The sequence below is a fragment of the Mus caroli genome, chromosome 8, assembly GCF_900094665.2.
Source record: "Mus caroli chromosome 8, CAROLI_EIJ_v1.1, whole genome shotgun sequence".
Classification (NCBI taxonomy): Eukaryota; Metazoa; Chordata; class Mammalia; order Rodentia; family Muridae; genus Mus; species Mus caroli.
The window spans coordinates 41,076,581-41,097,132 of NC_034577.1; the positions used below are offsets into that span (position 1 = coordinate 41,076,581).

The 20,552-nt window shown below is 43.1% G+C and overlaps 1 protein-coding gene across 1 annotated transcript in view; it reads right to left on the reverse strand.

The window, feature by feature from the left end:
- The window catches only part of Trappc11 (trafficking protein particle complex 11), a 42,972-nt gene that overhangs the window by 11,442 nt on the left and 10,978 nt on the right, over positions 1 to 20,552 (reverse strand). The window contains exons 9-25 of the mRNA XM_021169277.2: positions 17,762 to 17,895; positions 14,674 to 14,821; positions 13,045 to 13,138; positions 12,338 to 12,417; positions 12,168 to 12,246; positions 11,994 to 12,048; positions 11,555 to 11,700; positions 10,838 to 10,899; positions 10,614 to 10,746; positions 9,216 to 9,346; positions 5,992 to 6,147; positions 3,999 to 4,186; positions 3,747 to 3,895; positions 2,450 to 2,571; positions 1,848 to 1,967; positions 333 to 398; positions 76 to 232 (exon numbers count right to left, since the gene is read on the reverse strand). Of these exons, the coding sequence (XP_021024936.1) occupies positions 76 to 232; positions 333 to 398; positions 1,848 to 1,967; positions 2,450 to 2,571; positions 3,747 to 3,895; positions 3,999 to 4,186; positions 5,992 to 6,147; positions 9,216 to 9,346; positions 10,614 to 10,746; positions 10,838 to 10,899; positions 11,555 to 11,700; positions 11,994 to 12,048; positions 12,168 to 12,246; positions 12,338 to 12,417; positions 13,045 to 13,138; positions 14,674 to 14,821; positions 17,762 to 17,895 (2,020 nt within the window). The remainder of the gene's footprint in view (positions 1 to 75; positions 233 to 332; positions 399 to 1,847; positions 1,968 to 2,449; positions 2,572 to 3,746; positions 3,896 to 3,998; positions 4,187 to 5,991; positions 6,148 to 9,215; positions 9,347 to 10,613; positions 10,747 to 10,837; positions 10,900 to 11,554; positions 11,701 to 11,993; positions 12,049 to 12,167; positions 12,247 to 12,337; positions 12,418 to 13,044; positions 13,139 to 14,673; positions 14,822 to 17,761; positions 17,896 to 20,552) is intronic.

The window sequence follows — 20,552 nt, forward strand, 5'->3', positions numbered from 1 at the left end:
TCTAACTAGTGCACCCCTAACCGACACACACACATGCACATCTGCCCCTTATGTGAGAGTGATGTAAAGTTTTACCTTTGTCTATCTGGGACTCCAGATGATCCATTGCAGTCATTGATGGAGCAAGCTGTAGCTCACTGGACACAATTGTGAGGGCCCAAGGAGAGGCACTTAAAACATCTGTCATCAGCAGGAAGGGGATGTCTGCATAGACTCTTTCCAGGTGCTCAAACTGCCACCAAGGAACATAAAAGGTTGGTCAGCAATCACACTCATTTTTTCCTTGAGTTCCTCTGACTGACAGGATTCCCAGCAACGATCACAGAACATACCTTTGTGGAAACAAATCTGACTGCGACATCAAATGGAAAGACAGTTTCTATTGTGACAGTATCATCCTGGAAGAAAGCATAAGGCACACGCAATGGCTTTTCTCATCTGCTAACAAGAAGTTTTAAAGATAAAAAGCCTACAAGGTGTAATCTAGAACTGATCGATAAACAGCCCAAGTTACACACTAGGAAGCAAGAGTCTTTTCCTAGATAACAGTTGTGGAAATCTACATAATGACCTGCTCCCCTCAGTGAGTTATCTGACTGTCTAGCAGTCGCATAGGGAAGTGCTTTCTTCAGTGTGCTTTCTTCAGCATTATTTATCTAGTTATTTATCTCGAGATCTGGTGGAGCAGGCAGGACAGACATCTTTATCACTCTACAGAGGAGAAGCCAGATGTTAAGAAGTTGAAGTGATTTGCCTAATGTCACAACAGAGACACACCCAGAATCTGGACCATCCTCTCGCATGATTTTTCTTTAACCTCACCTTGACTCAAGGAGACTGAAATGCCCACTCAGTAAGGTAACAGACACTATTACAACCGTCATCCACACACAGTATAATGCCCACAGCATCCAATCTGTTATAATCGACTCTTTAAGATGGAGGTCTAGAATGTAAGTCACAAGATGAAATCTTTGACAAATCTGATCATGGAGCTCTACCCTAACCAACACGCTGCCTCTCCCCTCTAAATGACTGCTTGAGAGGTCATGGGGTTATCCTTCCTTTAAAACAATAACCCAGCACACTGACGAGCATTACTGTGGGCCAGGGAGACGGGTCGGAGGATAGGAGCTTGCTCCTCAGTCTGATGACCTGGCTTCAGTTTCTGGAACCCACACAGTACAAGGAGAGCACCAATTCCCGCAACTGATGCCCTACTTTCACATATGCACTGAGGCCTGCACATATGTACGTGCACACACACACGCAAAGTAAACAAATGTAAACACAAGTCAGGCTGTAATGTCAGACAGGTGTCTGTCATCTGTAGGGCCATGGCCATGATGATGTGACTTAGTCGCTCACATAAGCCTACATTCTAGGTCTCAGTTTCACCACACTCCGAGGGGATGGAGATTAAATAACATAGAGTGAGCCGGGCATAGTGGCACAGGCCTTTACAACCAGCATTCTGGAAGGAGAGGCAGGCAGATCTCTGCGTTTGAGCCAGTCTGGTCTACACAGTGAGTTCCAGAGCAGCCAGGGCTATGTAGAGAGATCCTATCTCAGGGAAAAAAAAAAGATGGTTCACATAAAGTGTGGGGTTTGGCCACCCATCTGCTAAGTTACCCTTTCAGCAATGGTTTCTCTCCCAATAACTTAGAAATGGCCCATGGACCACAACTCCTAAAAAACCACACTATAATCAATTCCTGGGCCTTTGCGTCTGTTGGGCTGAGAGACCAACCTATTAGATAATATATTACTGCCAAGACCAAAAAGATATTAAAATAACACAAAATGGAAGTGGTTCAAACATGAAAAGTAGTCATGGAAAAAAATACCTTGTGACACTTGCAAATAATTTCTTTTCCTTCAACAGTTGTATTGATCAGGTAAGAAACGTACACAAGGAACATTCTGGAACCCACTGTTCCACAGCGAACATATACTGTTTTTTCTAGCTGCAACACAGTAAGTATTGGAAATTTAATGTTACAGAGGCTTTCTCCAGATATTCTACAACAATATTCCCATTTAGAGATGTCTGGCTAGATACTTGGTACAGGCTGTCACAGTGTAACCCATGGGGATAAGGGAAGTCTGCCACCAGCCACACAGAACCCTGAGCTGACCTCTGTGACATCATCCTCCACCTCCTCACGCTCTCCTTCAGCCCCCTACCACCTTTTTCTATGACTTGGAGACAGAAGTTGATTGAGAAATTCGTGCAGTTACAGACACCAGTGATCTCACCAGCAGCAGCAAGCAGTCCATGGAGGGTTACCTGTTCTAAAAGCCCTGCATAGAAACAAACCTAAGTATGTCAAATTCTAGGAACTGCTGATCGGTCCGTCACGGTCCCAGTGCTTGGCTATGCTGTTGTAGTACTACAGCCCAACTCCTGTCCTGTCCTGTCCTGACCATCCCCGCTGAGCATGCTCACCTGCTCCCCTGGGTGTAGGTCTCCCACAGGAATGTCAGTGAGGAGGGCTGGGTAGGACTCATCACACAGCTCTGCCCCGTGAAGTGTCACATGAGTTTTCTGGGTTAGGTTGGCATCCTGCCCTGTGAAGGTTGACAGAGTGGGGCTTTAGGACAGTATAATGATCAATACTATATGAAGAATACTCTATCATACGGTCTTTTAAATAAATATCCTATCACTGATGTCATGGTGTTTACCTTGTTTCTATATTGCTGTTAAGGGAATTGTGGTTTCAGACTGCATTTTAATTCACTGTAACTGGTCTCACACACATCTTTATGGATCAAAGTAGGAACTATTATAATCAATATATTTTTGCCACAAGAAAGAATTTTTATTCTTACAGTGTAAACATCTGTGCTCAGGGACTGAACAAACTCCTAGCAAGCATTTGTGCCCTGCTGCCTGTGCAAGCATTTTTCCCTGCAGAATGCTGGAGAGTGGCAGACCCAGAGAGCTGCGCTGGATCTAAGGGCAGCAGGCAGCAGTGACCGTGAGCTTTTGTTGTTGCACATCTGTCTCTGCAAAGTGCTTTGGGGCTGCTTCTCCACCAGGAAGCTGCTCACCGCCAGCTGTGCAGACAGTCCGTTTGACCATTCTTGATTCACCGTCTGATCAGAAGTTTGCTGTTGTCCAGCATGAGAGAGACAGTTCAAAATGATGACTGCTTTCTTCTCAGTCAGCTCATGGAGGCAACTGCTGAGGGAACTGCTGCGACTTTCGCACTTGCCTTAAACGCCAACTACCACGGAGCAGTCCATGCATTCATACAGGCCTGCAAAGAGCAGCTTCAAAGACAGCTCTCCAGTGGTCAGCTTCTGAGGGCTCTGCCTGAGCCCCTCTTCTCAAGGGTCTTGTTTCCTTTCTAGAAGTTCCTGAACAACCACCCAGGTGTGTTTGTAAGCAGGCCAGATCTGTCCTCTGACATGCATGCTACGGTACATGCAACCATGCCCAAATGAGTAAAAATTTATACAACCAAAAAGCTTTTTAAAGAAAATCATTCAAATCTGCTTTTTTGTGTAACACAACTTTCATAGTGTAATATAAATATAAAATAAACAGTAAGTTATTATCAACAAAGTAAGAAATCTACGTTAAAACCACGTTTAATATAACCACATTTACTAGTGTATTCTAATATTAAATGGCAAATTTCAACAGTGCTAAAAGACCACAGTGCCTTTTCAACCACCATAATACATGGCTCCTGGTCCATCTTACAACGCGTAGGACTTATAAAGTGGATGCTCACCTGGCTTTAGGCCCGCAGTGAGCTTCACATCCCTGATCAGGGACTTCTCGTGGGACTGAACAGTGACAACCAAACAGTACATCTCATTCATCAGAGCAGGGGGCTCGTGTCGCAGGTGGACAGAGATGTTTGGGACTCTGGAAATGATCCTTTGAAAAGAAATAGCTCAATAAGCAGCTTAAAGAGCAACAGTAAGACCAGCCCTCCTCCAGAGGAAGTGGGGCAGTCTCCGTGTCCTCAAAGTGCACTTACATTGTGCTTGCCTGGATTAGGACGCTGTCCCAGTGGATCTCGTCCTCAGCAAGCTTTGGCCGCCTTTTGAAAGACCTTGCAGCCTGCAGGGCTTCCTGGGAGGACGCAGCATCTCCTCCTCCTCCCTGCCAGCTCAAAACCACACACCGGCCTGACTCGCTGCCCAGAAACAGATCCACAGAGGTGATCTGAAAGAAGGAGGCACAGCACACACGCCATCACACACCTGCTTGTCATTGTCCCATCAACAACCTATCCACATGGAGTACGATCACACTTAATGTTCACCTAGTCACCACAGGATGAAACATAGCAGAACACCTGCTGGGAGACGCTCAGCCTGGCCAGGCACTGACCGTACCCTCAGCTTCCAAGAGCCTGCATGTATAGGTATGATGCTGGCCCCTGTACAGCACTTGACAGGACAGATGCTTACTGGCGGACGCTGAAGGAAATAAGGAATTACTACTGACTAGCTTACCAACTAGAGTCTAATCCCACAGACATTTCCGCTCTAAGTACTTACAGTGGTGGTAATGAAATGTTTTAGTGACTCAATACTACCTTCAGATAAACCCATTTACAAAAGGACCCAACATAGGTTTATTAACTACAATGATAGGTTTCCTTAGATACCAAGTAAAAAATTAAATATAGCTCTAGGTGTAGGAACACAGTCCAAGAATGGAATTGTGGAAGGGGAATTCTGAGCACTTGGGGGAGAAAACCCCAAGACAAGTCTCATGACCTCAGGTTCGGCAAAAACACAGAGCTGTTCTGGGATTCTGCTCTCGTGCCCCTCCCAGGTGTAGCAGAGAGGTCAGATGACTTGAGCTCAGTCATCCCAAGTGGCTATTGCTATTGTTTATACGCCTCTATGGAAGGCTGCATGCAGCTTGGCCTTGTGGACGATCTACAGTTTGAATTCATGACAAATGCACTCAGGGAAAGTTCTTAACATCAGGACACAGTCTGTCTGCTGCTCTGAATAAAGCTGGGTATTGCTTGAGACTTGACTCCACCTCTCCCAGGTTCACACTGCCAACTAAAGCAGTAAACAAACAGGTAGATTTCATCAAATCACGAAGGACTTGTAAATGGAAGAAACTAAGGGCTGGATATTAGCCAATAAGAATTCGTCTACTTTATAGAGGTGGCTATGCAAATGTAAGTAGTATAACCTTATGTGCATACATTTTAACAGTGGTCCCAAGGTCTCACTTGGCTAACCACTCTCTTATAAGTCCTGGACACCAGGCACTCGGAGAGTGCTCACTGTGCTGTAAACTGTCAGCATCGAATGGACTGACAACCCCGCAGAGCCCAGAGCTTACAGATGAATGACTGAGACACACAGGTTAGCATGCCCAGAACCTCGCTAGCTAGGCTACAACTAAAGATATGCAGGTGGCTCCAGAGTACACACAACATAAAATACCATTTCACCATACGGCTTTGAAGGGCTTCTCAAATGTTATACTATATCAACCTGCTAAAATATTAATGTATCCTCATTTTCTTTAAATATATGCAAACAGCAGTGTTTGAACAGTAAAGAGATAAAGTTGAAATTAGATCCTATTACATATATTTGATGTTTTATGTAAAATAAATCATTGAAAATTCCTTAACTGATAATTTACTCATTAAAAAAAATGAGATTGGCCTTATGTATTCAGAGCAAATAATGTCTACTTATAATACTACTAGTGAGAAAAGCCAGGAATGGAGTATGATGTCCTGTAAGTCCTGTTGTCCTCCTTCATGCTGGGGCCTGGACCCAGGACCTGTGCATGCTGGGAAGCATCCATTCTACCACTGAGCTACACCCACGGGGCCCAGTCTCCAACTACAGCATTTTATAGTACAAGGAACTGACAAAGAGCACACAGAAGGAAGCCTACCAATGACTAAGAATGCATCCTTTACATTTTTAACATAAACATACCACTTCTGGCATTCAAATTAGTTTTAAGTGAATTTCATAACTTACCTCGATTTTCTTTCCCACATCTTCTGTTTTTGCAACAAATTTAAATGACAATTTCCTTGTTTTGCCAGGAACTAAGCACATCTTTCCCTGAGTCAGATTTTCTAAGACCTCACTTGCTTTGGATGCTTCTTCCAATACACAGAACTGGTTGTAAACCTTAGAGAGAGGCGAGTGACGTTATAATTTGCAAGCATCAGATAATGGATCTTTTGCTAACACTGAGCACCAAGTGATTCAAAGCACATTTAGTTCTAGCCCAGGGGTTCTCAACTGGTGGGTCATGACCCTTGGGGGGGGTCGGACAAACTTTAACAGGCATTGTACACCAGATATCCTGTATATCAGATATTTACATTAAAATTCACAACAGTAGCAAAATTACAGTTATGAAGTAGCAATGTAATAATTTTATGGTTGGGGATCACCAAACATGAGGAACTGTGTCAAAGGGTCACAGCTTAGGAAGGCTGAGAACCACTGCTCTAGAGTGAATATCACCACTGCACTATGCAGTGGTTTTTATATAAAAAGAATTATTTTGATGCCAAGTTCATGTACTTACTCACTGCTAACACAAAGGAAAAAAAAACACATTTAGCACACACAACCTGATATCTGGAAGCTTTGAAATACCAATTCCGAAGGAGAAACAAAATATATGTTGCACTCTTTCCTTTTTAAAAAAACTTATTTATTATTATTTATGTGTCCCTGAGTGTGTGTGTGTGTGTGTGTGTACTCCTATGTATATGTGTGTGTGTTTCTGTGTGAATGTATGAATGTCTGTGTGTGCTTATGTGTGTGCATGCACATGTGTCCTCATGTGCATGTGTGTGTGTGTGTGTACAAGTGCGTTTGTTGACAGAAATCACCATTCTCATCTGTTACTAAGTGTAAGTAAGGGCTTCCAAGAGCAACTTCCCATCCCTGCAGACAAATTGCCTGCACAGAAAACACTTACTATTTTATATATCCTCCCTGACTCTCACTTCCGACTAAGGCTATCAAGCACACGTTCCCCTTGTTTCCTTGTGCTCTACAGCTTGAATTTCAAATAAGATATAATGAGAACATAAGGAAAGTTGAAAGCTGACATTCTACCACAGCGTTTGTATCAGTGTTTAACTATGGACGACGCTCATGCTTCTTATTTATGTAGACTTGGAGGCCATTCAAGGAAAGGTGACGTAAGAGGCCTACATTGGCTCTAATTTCACAATGAGGAGAAAGGAAAAACTGTCTGTCCGTGGGACAGTTTTTAAGAGTGTAATAAGGGAAGCGAGCAGCTGAGAAGTAACTGTACACACCGATGGCCACAGAGCTACGGGCACTCATACTGAGAAGGCTAAGAGAGCCACAGGAGAGACAGCGAGGGATACAGGGGTCACTGCAGTCAGGGCAGGCTTGCCTGAGAATGTGACGTTTTAAGTGCTCAACCTGGAAGAATGAGCCAGGCAAGGAGAAGGCAAACCGAGTCAGGCCAAGGAAACAGCCCAAGCCAGCCTCCAGCCCTTTACTTACCCTAGCCACTCCTCCTCTTCTCTCTACTCCCCAACCCGGGCCTATCTGCTCTCTGTGTGCACACCAGAGTGTACACTCACGTGAAGGACAAAGGAAACCCTGGCGACTTCTATCACCCTTATTCCTTACTTCCTAGAGGCAGGGGCTCTCACTGGACAGCCAGCAAGCCTCCAGGGTCACTCTGCTCTGTCTCCCAACACTGGGGTGGGGTTGCAGGCCCCTGCAGCCACGCCCACCTAATTTTATGGGCATGCAGGGGATCTGAACCAAGGTCTTCCCATGCTCTTATACTCTGAGGTGTCACCCCAGCCTAGACTTATCTACTATGAAATGCCTTTCCCACAACCAGCATCCTGACCCAATCCTCACTCTTTCTACCTGGATAAATATAATTAATGTCTAATTACTTTCCACGATATCATTTCTTTAAAATAAAGTTCTTCAAGTTTCATGTTTCTGCTTTTACACCGTCAGACTAATGAGATGGCCTCCCTGCTTAAGGGCTGGAAGGGAAACACACTGGTCTTTAGGAGAGCCAGATTCATCTGAACATCTCAATTACTGGGTATTTCTCTGGTCTCATCGATTAGTTTCTACTAAAACAGATAAAATTCTTCATTATTACAATCTAAAAATGAAGTCTGTATAGGCCAAGCAGTGAATACATCTTAGAGGCTTTGCTGATCCATCTGTTTCCTTCTTCAAGGTTCCTGCAGCCCCAGCCTCACTTCTCACCACTCGACCGGGCCGTCTATACAGTGGTTGTCCTGCCTCACCAGTAAGTGCACACGCACTCCTGTTCCTGGATTGCGTTTCCTCAGACACGGTCTCCCATCCCCATCTTCTTACACTGACTCTGACCTTGTCTTGGAGCTTCTCCTTCTCTTGGCCATGCCTACCGTTGCCATGCCTACCATCACTATGCTCCCAGCAGAGACAGTAACAGGTGGTCTGCAGTGCTTACTGGACAGACCCTGAGTCCTTCTGGCCCGTCCCTAACATTCCTACAGATAATGATGCTGATACACAGGATTCCTTTACGTTCACCAGGAGACTACTGGGACTCTGAATACATGTGTTGGTTAAAGGCTTAATACACTTTCTACGTGATCAGAAGATAATTATCTATTAAGCGAGCACGCAGGTGAGAGAGACTAGGCTCCAGCCCTTGGCTTTAGTGTATCATCACACTTTAACGTGTTCATATGCCTAGAACATGAACATGTTGCTTATGAGTGCACAGAAAATACTAGACTGTTAGGAAGTAGAAGCCCTGCCTCTAGCAGGACAGACTGCAGAGTGCTGGGTCACTGGGCACATCACGCCTGTCCACTCCGCTCCAGTATTTCAAAACCAAACATATACTAGTTCTAAAACCAAACTAACAATGGTAAAACAAATGAAGCAAGCGATTTTAAAAATTAGGCTAGCTTCACACTAAATATATCTTATTTGAAATTCAAGCTACACATTATAAGAACTAAGAATAATATTCTTGGCTTACTTAAACCAGAAATGAAAAAGGAAAATTAAGAGCAGGAAAAGCATATTGAATTAAGACTTTGGAAATACATTTATTCTTAAATAAGTCTAGCCAGAATCAGATAACGAGTAAGATGTAAAACTCACTAACCTCACTTTGCAGCAGTTACCGAGAGCTACAATCAATGCACATGGAGGAAACATACGAGTGGGCACACTACCTGGTTATTAAAGCTGACGCAGAGCTTGGAAAACCTAATGGGGTGTGGGCAGTCAGCCTTCAGAAAAACATCAAACTCAACAGGAACATCCACGTGAAAACTTGGAGCGTGGAACTTGGCTTTGCATTGTACTGGAAATCAAACAAGAAGGGGGGAGTCAAACAGTCCCAGGCATCAGAGCACCCAGCACTAAGTCATCTTTACAGCGAGCACACAGTGCTGAGTCATCTTCACAGAGGCAGCTCATCTATACTCTCACTGCCTTCTTACTTACGGAGTCCCCACGGATGGCAGCCACTCAGCAAAGACAAACAAGCTCTTTGTAAAAATAAAGGTAAACAATGGAGCTTCAAAACCATCATCGGAGTGGGGTGCTGTTTGTATGTTTCGAGACAGGGTTTCTCCATGTAGCCTTGGCTGTCTTAGAACTCACTATGTAGATCAGGCTAGCCTCCAGCTCAGAGATCCACCTGCCTCTACCTCCCAAATGCTGGGATTAAAGGTGTTGCCACCACTGCCCATTTTCAAAAACTTCTTAAATTTTAAAACCATACTTGTCCATAAAAAGTTGGTGTCAAAAGGAACAGTGTAATTTTCAATTATTTTATTTCAAAACACCTGCCTAAACTTTAATGGATGCAACTTTAAAATGCTATTTCTCAAGGATATTTCATATTATACTTGAATTATAAATAAGCAAAGTATATTTTAATAAACAAATGTAAGTATTTGAACAGGGGAATAGTTCAGATTGTAAAAGCCCTCCCCCCAGAACAATTTTTTTCCAATTCACTTTTTCTAAGCAAATTTAAATTGTGAATTATACACATATAGGAAATGCATGCAACATCAAATCATTCTATTATAGTGTTATTATTTAATATGTAAACCAGAGGCTCTCAACCTGTGGTTCACGACCCCTTTAGGGATCACATATCAGATATCCTGCATATTAGTTATGTACATTATGATTCATAACACTAGCAAAATTAGATATGAAATAGCAACGATGTAATTGTCTGGTTGGGGGTCACCACACATGAGGACCTGCATGAAAGGTCCCAGCATTGGGAAGGCCGAGAGCAACAATGTACACTATACTGTTACACATAAAATAAAACATGGTTTTTAAAAAGAAAACTAGAAAATGTTCTTTCCTGTGGTGTTTTAAAGTAACAGTAACTGAGATGAAGGCTTTCAGAACTCACATATTTGTTCAATAAATACTCGCTGAACTTAAAATACTTGATAGCATATTGTTATGACACTGAAGAGAAACATCAGATCCACGGTTACCCACAAGCTGGCTATACTCTAACTACTTTTATATTTATTATTCTGCATGTATTCACTTCAGACAAAGGGTTTCTATGAACACTGTGGATGTTGGCTACACACCAAATGGCACGAAGTCCTGTACGCCTATTGTGAAGACATTGCTGCCAGCCAGAGAGACCCGGTCCGCCCACAGCTTCTGCGCAGTCTTCACCGCTAAGACATCACAGTCAGGTTCAGGGTCAGGGCTTTCATTCTGCAATGAGAGTTCAACCTCTGACAACTAACTGAGGAAGAACACGCAGATGCAGATCTGGGTAGACTGTCTACAAGGAATGACAACCTACCATTAAAACATTCATGAGGTTCTTCTCTATCCGAGATCTCTGCTCATCTTTCAGAGTTGAAGCTGAGATAGGAAAAGAAAATAGCGCTGTAAGACAGGCAGGTCGGTCCATCGCCCTACCATGGGGTTACAGGCCACTATAAACTGCCCAAGGGTGCTGGGCACAGAGCTAGCTCTCCAGCCCCAATAAAATACATTCTTTATGTGCCCGTCCTTTGAGACAGGGTTGGTCATTGGCCTGGAGCTCACCAGTTATGACAGGCTGACTAGCCAGGAGCCCTAGGGAATCCTCCTGTGCACAAAGCTCCAGGGCCAGGCTTAGAAACACAGGCTACCATGCCTGGCATAAACATGGCCCTGGGAGTTGAAATCAGGCAAGCATTGTACCAATGGAGGCCCCGTTCCAGCCCCTTAAGGTATTTTACAGCAAGTGCTTCTAACATGACTGAACATGGTGAATTTTATATAATAAAAGTACATTTATTGTTTTTCTGTGACAGGGTTTCTCTATAGAACACACTATGTAGGCCAGGTTAACCTTGAACTTACAGAGATCTCCCTGCTTGGGTCTCCTGAGTGCTGGCATTAGAGATGTGCTAAACCACACCCAGGACAGAAGCACTTCTAAATATTTGACAATGAAATATTCCAGTTTAAATATATATTTATGATGCAAACTACTGTTTGAGCTGGCCTTTTACAGAAAAAGCATCAATACCTCGTCCAAGGAGTTCCAGAGAATAAGTAATATAATCTTTTAACTGGGCCATGAGGTAGGAACACTTCAGGGCTGTCGTCAGTATAGACGTGAGCAGAGTCCACCACGCTTCGCTCCGGTAGTCGCACATCACATAGTCCAGCAGCCTGAGAGAGAGAAGAGCCACTGAAAGGGTTCCTCCAGAGGGCTGACAGGCCTAGGGAGAAACTGCACGTGCCTTTCTAACCTTGTGTAAATAAAGAAAAGCCTCTGATGGTCTAACAGACACTGTTCACACGTAGTTAAACCCCAGGTTCCCTAAACCCTTTTAAGGAAGGATTTTGCTAGCAGAGGACATTGAGAAAGTACCACAAAGCTGGAATTTAGTAACAACAGACACAGTCACAGCAAACCCTTCCACATCAGAGCACTTGTGGGACTGGGCAGCGACAGGACTCACTTCAGAGCTTTGGTGTAATCCTTTGCATGGTAATACTCCTCTCCCATCTGAACCACTGCAAAGGAAGAGACGGGCAAGTAAGCCAGCGCCTCCCGCAGCCCAGAGCCGCGAGGGGCGGGTACATACTGAGCCAGCGCCTCCCGCAGCCCAGAGCCGCGCGGGGCGGGTACATACTGAGGTGGCTTTTCATCCGCGGGCACTTGTACTTCTTGAACTGGGCAACAGCATTGCTCAGAAGAGCGATTATTATTTCCTGTCAGGAGAGAGAAGGTATGCGACATTGGAATGGAAACCATTTAACTAGAATAGTGCGCAAGCAGTTTACACTGGGGAGAGCGACTCACGGAGTGGACGACACTTCTCTCCTTCAGCTGAATGGCAAGAATCCCTGCTTTCTCTTTCTCAGGGTCCGAGAGGTCAAAGCCTATGGAAGACAAGAAGCGATCCATCTTAGCTCACGTAACACAACGTTTCACATGAGTTCCTTGAGTCCTTCACTTGAATACCGTGTGCACTTAAGACTTGCGAATATTCTAGAATGTTAACGATTCTCAGAGACAGCTTCATTGACCTGGAGAGTTCTCTGCTGTCTCTGTTCTGGCAAGAACGTTCCTAATCCCAATGTTCTGTCCCCAGCTGCTGAGTGCTATCCTCTCATACTATGAATGACTGAAGTACCCGATGCACTGGCACTTAAGGTGCCAACTGCCATGGGTCCCAGTGAGTGCGAAAGATGGCCAGGAAGGCTGTTTAAGACAGGACGGGGCAGTGTCCCTTTAAAATGCTAAGTAAATCACCAAAGTTGAGTGCTTAAATGCTCAAATGTTTTAACAATATCATTACCTTTAATTGGGACTCCAATATGTAAGGAAAGAAACTATTCTAAGAACTAAGCGCACAAATCTTAGAAACAAACAAACAGACTAGGAGAGAACACTTTTTAAAAAGACTTAAAAGCCTATATATGCATTTCAATACAGTTCCACCAGGCATTAGACAGCATGACAGCTATCTCTCTGTCTTCTAAGAGAAAAGGCAGAGAATAACTTACTTAGTATTCCTTGTCTCCAGGGCCTCTGTCCATAAAAGTCAAGAACGCCTGTTTGTGTTTCTAAGGGATCAGGGTTGGGGTACATCACAGCAGCCTGAAATCAAAAGAACAAATCTGTACAAGAGTCTAGGTCATCTACTCCAAACGCAATCTTCGACTGAATAAAGAGATATCCATAAATATAAACATCAAGTACCGGGTTACACAACACCACGACAAATATTTTAACATCCTTGACTAACATTTAGAAATCTTACAAAAACTCAAGTGGGCAGTGGTGGTGCCCACATTTAATGCCAGCACTCTGGGGGCAGGGGCAGGTGAATCTCTGAGTTCAAGGTCAGCCTCTGTAGACTAAGTTCCAGAACAGTCCTCGCTATCCAGAGAAACCCTGCCTTGAAAAACCAAAACCAAACAAAAACAGACGACAAGAAACAGTGTAAAAACTGCAGTCTGACACTGGTGCTGAGGTCACAGTAACTGACTTCTTTGTCACATACTCTTTTTCACCTTGCTATAATAAAATAGGGAAAGCATTACAAATGGTGGTTAGTATATACTTCACATATAAAATGTTCTCTGTGAAAATAAAAGACATCATATAGAGTACTAAAAAGCGACTTGCTTTTCTTCATTATTCTGTATTAGTTCTGTTATTGGTAGAAAACAGTATTTTTTGACACTAGAAAGAAAATATTTACACTAGTTTTCCTTTTTTTATATTTAAAAAAACTGAAATATAACTACATTATTGAACAATTATAAAACACCCAAAAGGAAAAAAATTCTAATTACTAATAAAATCTGCTGCCACTTGTTAATGTACATTATTCTCACATATTATCATGCAAAACTTTAGTTGTAACCGACTAGCATAATTTTTCAACCTACTTTTTCCACTTAAATATATTCCATACATTTCACTGTAACACTAAATATTCTTCTAAACATTTGCTTTCTAGAGTTTCCCTGCTGTTATGTATTTCAATAAACTCTTACACTATTCCTATGTTATAGGGCTGGAGCGATGGCTCAGCAGTTACAGAACAGTGGCTGCTCTTCCAGAGGACCCGGGAGCCACAGGGCAGCTCATGACTGTCTGTAACTCCAGTTCCAGGGGACCTGGCACCCTGGCACAGACGTATATGCAGGAAAAACACCAATGCACATAAAAGGAAACAAATCTTTTACAATTCTCCTATATTACAATGCAATCAATAAGCCTAGGAGGACTTGATAACTAAGCTGATGCCTCCCTAAGTCCATCAGCCTATTTCTGAAAATGAAATGTGGTGTCGAGATATCATGGATCTGTTGAAAGCTCGATTTATGTTTTAGCAGAATTAGCTTACGTCCTATTGAATCTTATTTCTTAAAGCCCCACTCCACATGTTCTTTATAAAACCTAGTCTTTATCATCTATTAAAATCTGTATTGAAATTATAATAATCCAAAGCTTAAAGTCTTAATACATGTAAAACATAACAGAAATACCCTGCTCATGGAATTCCTGGGTTTAAACTAAAAAGTCATAATAACTCAAAGGATATTCAAAGACAGGGGGGAACCAATACCGTGAGCCCTAGCTTGTGTCCTGAGGGGAGGAAGGCAGTGCAGGCCGGGACTTACATCTTGGTTACACAGGGCTTTCGCGTGCTGTTTTCGCTCCTGGGCATAGTAAGCTGCCTGCTGATAGTAGAAACCAGGGTTCTGCGTTTGAATAGCTGTCAACCCCAACTTAATGGCTTCATCAAATAAATCTCCAAAGGCCTGGAATCTTAAAGAGAACAAACCAAGAAAAGGAATGGGTAGTGAGGGCATGGAAAAGCAGCTTCCTTCTAATGACGAATCCTGGAAGCCATACACTCAAGTCACTGCATCATTAAATAGAGCTACTGAGTAACAGCTAGTTATTTATAAATAACAACATACACTATTGATAAGTTACACACATGTCCTTTGTGTACGTCATCTGAGATAACGCAACTCCACGACTGCACCACTGTATTAGAACTTACCTTAACCCTCACTCTTCAGGAATAAGCGAGCTCCTGGAAGTGACTTTACTCAGCATTTTTTCAATTAACACTGTCCTAGTTGGTCTTTTCGTTGCTGCTGCTGCTGTTAATTTGACACAAGCTAGCATCATCAAGAGAGAAAATGCTTCTATCAGGTTGCCTATAGACAAGTCTATAGGGCATTTTCCTGACAGATGTGAAAGGGCTCACCCACGGTGGGTAGTGCCAGTCCTGAGCAGGTGGTCCTGAGTGTCTAAGGAACAGGCTGAGCAAGTCATGAAGAGTCATGTCAGTAAGTGCACTCCTCCATGCTCTCTGCTTCTGTTCCTGCCTTGAGTTCCAGCCCCGATTTCCCTCAGTGATGAACTGTTACTCAGAGTGTGAGATGAGATAAACCCGCCCTTGCCCCACAAATTGTTCTTTTGGCCATGGTGTTTTATCACAGCAACAGAAAAGAAATTCTTCAGAAGCTGGTACCAGCTTTATGGAATATCAACCTGCCCATGTTATCATGCAAGGGATTGTGAAGGATTTTGGGACTTAGGGCTGAAAACCCTTGATTGTTCAAAGCTTATCGGGCTTTGGAAAGATGAGAGTGTTGAGATGCATGCAGATGATGGAGGCCTGGCTTGGGAAATTTCAGGGGGAGGCAAAGCTTTACCCAGGGCCATTTTGTGTGACATTCTGTGTTAAGAATTTGTGGTGTCTCCTCAACTGGAGCTGAAGAATCAACTGTGACTAGCGAAGGACCTGCAGCACTAACACTAACCTGGCGCTTTAACTGAACGGATGTTGGTCCGCTGGTGCTGAGAAATTAGTAGTGATTAAGAGGAGTCAGGCAGGCATCACGGAGGTGAAACCTTCGGGGTCACCTCACACAAAGCTGGGGTCCAAAGGAGGCCAAGGCCATATCCCAAGCTGGCAGGTCAACTAGGTAAAGTCTAAGAGTTTACCAGGTTTACGGAGAAGTCACAGAGAGCTAGCGACCGAGGCTTGCAGTGTGAGAGCCCACAAGAAGCTTCCGATGAAGGTGCAGCCCATTCACAGCAGAGACCCAAGAATTCTGGAGCTGTCAGAACCATGGGACAACCACCAAGAACAGCAGCTACTGTGGAGTGGAGGCAGCCTGAGCCTATGAGACAGGCTAGGGTGCTGTGGGTGGCAGAGAAGTACCCAGGCTCTGTAGAGCCCAGGTCAGGAGTGAGTGGGTCCCTGACATCAAGCACTGAATGTTGGGCTTTGGTTTTACTTTAAGTGGACTGTGACTGCCCTGATTCTCCCCTCTTAAGATCAGACAGCTTTTACCTTGTTTCTTAACTTTATAAAAACCGACACTTAGAAGACATTGACTATTTTAGAGAAAGTCTAAACTTTTAAAGAGACATTGGATTATTTTTATTTTATTATTTATTTTAAAAAAATACTTATTTATTTTATGTATATGAGTACACTGTAGCTGTCTTCAGACACACCAGAAGAGGGCATCGGATCCCATTACAGATGGTTGTGAGCCACCATGTGGTTGCTGGGAATTGAACTCAGAACCTCTGGAAGAGCAGTCAGTGCTCTTAACCACTGAGCCATTTCTCCAGCCCTGGATTTCTTTTAAAGGGCCTGCATGTTTGAAGTGTTTGAATTTTTTTAAAAAAGATTCACTTATTTTATGTGAGTATATCACTGTCTTTAGACACAGCAGTGTATATGCAGAGAGAGAATACATACATAAAATAAATAAATCTTTTTTTTTTTTTTCAAGACAGGGTTTCTCTGTGTAGCTCTGGCTGTCTTGGAACTCACTTTGTAGACCAGGCTGGCCTCGAACTCAGAAATCCGCCTGCCTCTGCCTCCCAAGTGCTGGGATTAAAGGCATGCGCCACCACTGCCTGGCAAATAAATAAATCTTAAAGCTTAAAAAATAGCCTGACCTTTTGAAAGTGTTTATGTTTGACACTGTGGTATTCATATAAGAAGAAATGGAAGGTTACAGTTTAACAGTAATATATTGGTCTGTCAGTTGACAAGTCATTTGTCCTATTTATTTTTCTTGTTAAGTTCACACAAGCTAGAGTTCCATGGGAAGAACAACCTTAACTGGGAAAACACTTCCGACAGACTTCCCGTAAGTCTGTGGGGCTTTCCTTGATTAGTAGTTGCTGTGGGAGGGCAGTCCTGGGTGAAGAACGCAGGCTGCATAAGCTAGAAGGAGCAAGCAGACTGAGCAGTGCTCCTCCATGCTCTCTGCTTCCACTCCTGCCTCCGGGTTCTGGTCCTGAGCCTACCTGCCTTCCGTCAGTGGCAGGCAGTGGCCTGGCAGTGCCAGATGAAACAGCCCTTCCTGCCTAGCTGCTTTTGGGCATGGCGTGGCATCAGAGCAACAGAAGCCTGGACTGCGGCAAACACTACGCTCCATCAAGCAGAGAATGCTTGTGCATTCTCACATCTTCAGAATGTAAACAGAAAGTGTAAACCCGGTAAATACCTGGTGAGCGTAAGAGACAGGACCATAAATCACCCACTTCCCATCAAGAAGTCACACCGTCAATAGCTACTACTCCTGAACACACACCTGGGATATATTATTAAAACCCTACTCGATAAGAGAAAGATACTCAATTCACTTTAGAGCCAAAGCCTTAGTTGATGCCATCCCTTCAAATCCCGCACTCTATTTTTAAGATATGAAACGCAGGGTAACATACTGTTTTGCCATCCACGCGGCGTGCTCAAAGGCCAGCTCCGCACTCCCAATCTTTTTCTTACACAAGTCAATGTGTTTTCGAAACTGAGCAATCGCATCCAGTGGGGTATTGTGCTGAAAACACAGCCTACAGATCTGAAATATGTAAATCCCCAAATAAGAGAGAAGTCTAAAAACACATTCATACACATTAAAAAATGTAAACTCTAAGGGACTACATAATTTCCTTCTCTGAAGCTCTCTGTTATATATAATTCTCCTCATCAGAATGCTTGGAGAAATAAAATAAAATTATTCAGTATACTGAATTTGTCCTATGCCTTACAAAAGCTTTGCAAAATATAGAATTTTAAAAATTATATCAAAAGATTATAATAATGTGCTGTACTATTTCCAATAGGAATATATATGGGAGAGACTGACTTTGAGTATTAAAATTGTCAGAAAACAAATATTTCTGTTGCATAATCGAGGTTTAGTTGCCTATACACCAACGAGGATAACAAAAATTCTAAGTGTTTTTTCCCTGGGACACTAACTCTACATTGTTTCAAAAGTGGTATAATCTATATGAACTGAGGGTAAATGGAAGCCCAAAAGAAAGAAAGCTGAAGTTTATTTCCATAAGATATAACTTTCAATTTTATCTCTTAGGTACAAAGAAATATATAAAAAACAATCCGTGTGTGTGTGTGTGTGTGTGTGTGTGTGTGTGTGTGTGTGTATGTGCAGTATGTATGGGTGTGATATGCATGTATACCTGAGTGCAGATGTGCACGTGCGTGTATGTGCAGTGTATATGTGTGCACATGTATATATGTGTGGTATACGTATATACGTATGTGCAGATGTGCATGTGTGTGTATGTGCAGTATGTATGTGTGTATATCTGTCAGATGTGCCCGTGTGTGTATGTGTGGTGTGTATATATGCATATATGTGTAGTGTGTATGTGTGTGGTATGCATGTATACCTGTGTGCAGATATGTAAGCTAGAAGACAACCTCATAGTATCTTGCTCTATTGCTCTTCATCTCACTTAGGAGACAGGGTCCCTCACTGAACCTGAGGCTCACAGTTAACAGCCAGACTGGCCCACGAAGGAGTCTCCCGGATCTGCCTGTCTGCCCCATCCCCCCATCCCAGGCAGCACTACAATTACAGGAATATGCCCGCATACAGCTTTGCAGTGGGCTCTGGGATCTGAACCCAGGACCTCATGCTTATGCCGTAAGTACATTGCCCACTAAGCCAGCTTCCAGCCCCACAAGTTTATTATCCATCATGTCCTTCAGTCTTCTAAGTTTTCTTTTCAAAGGCACTTAGTGTTTACATATAGACAGTATAGTCTATAGACAGTAAGTGTGTGTATATTCACATTTATAAACAAGGAGCCATGTGGCATCAGGCTAAGGATGCTGAGTTACACCTTACTTTCTTCAACTAACAGGCTTTTGTCAACTTGATGCAGCTCGACAGAGCTATAAAGGGGAGCTCTTCTCTGAGAAAAAGCCTCCATCAGACGGCCAGCCAGCAAGCCTCAGGGCATTCTCTTGACTGGCCTCTGTGAGTGGTACCACCCCTAGGTTGGCTAGTGGTCCTCAGTGCTGTAAGAAAGCCGGCTGAGCAAGCCATGAAGAGCAAGCTAGAAAGCAGCACTCCTCCATGGCCTCTGCACCAGCTCCAATCTCCTACCTTGGCTATGTTCTCTCAATGTACTGTGGCCTGAAATACTTAAAGCAAACCAACCCTTTCCTCCCCAGCTTGCTTTTAGTTAAGGCAATGGTTCTCAACCTACGGGTCACAACCCCTTTGGGAAACACTGGAAATGGTTCATAAACTTTACATCCACTGGAAACACAGATATTTACATTATAATTATAATAAGTAGCAAAATTACAGTTATGAAGTAGCAATGAAATAATTTTACAGTTGGGTTTCAGCAGTAGGGGGTTGTGAGTTGGGGTTATGATTTTTATCACAGTAACAGAAACCAAACTCAGACACATGCTACATTTTCATGTCAATTGATGGAGCTGTCACATTCTTAATCGTATTAATGTCCCATAATGTTATTAATATATTAATATATTAATGTCCCATAAAATTTATACAACCAATCACTTATTGGCTTATTTCCAATATATTCCTATTTGAAAATATAGTAAGTATCCGCAGATTTTGAGATATACATATTACCATAATTGGCAAAGAAATGTCCTAAAAAGGACTGTCTGGTAGGAGAATATCCACTTTGAGATTTGTGCTCACTAAAAATATGTTCTCTACTATCCACCACCTGCCTAGTAGCAGGCATCTTTAAAGGTGAGTGGGAAGACAATATAGCCTTGTCCCTGAGAAGTGGGGGAGGAGGGAACGGGCCACAGCATAGAGGTGGAGTGGGACAGATGGACACAGGACAAACAAGATCATCTCTACTATACACAATCATAAAATGCTCAAACAATAGTTAGGTTTCCTCTAACGTGAACTGAGCCAGCAGTGGTGGCGTACACTGTAGTCCCAAGTGCTCACTGGGCAGGATAAGGCAAGAGGATCCCTTGAGCCCCAGAGTTAGAGACACTAGTGATACCAAGTCTCAAAAGACAAAACACAGCCCACTAAAGTGTACAGATGTATCCGTTTATGGTTGAGTCATGAAGCCAAGAAATGCTTACACAATTTAATGTTGCATACTCCCTTCTCTACAAACAAACACTGTAACACTCTTGAGGTTCGATAACTAGTATCTATACATTTAAAATACAACTCTTACAATGAGGCTACTGGGA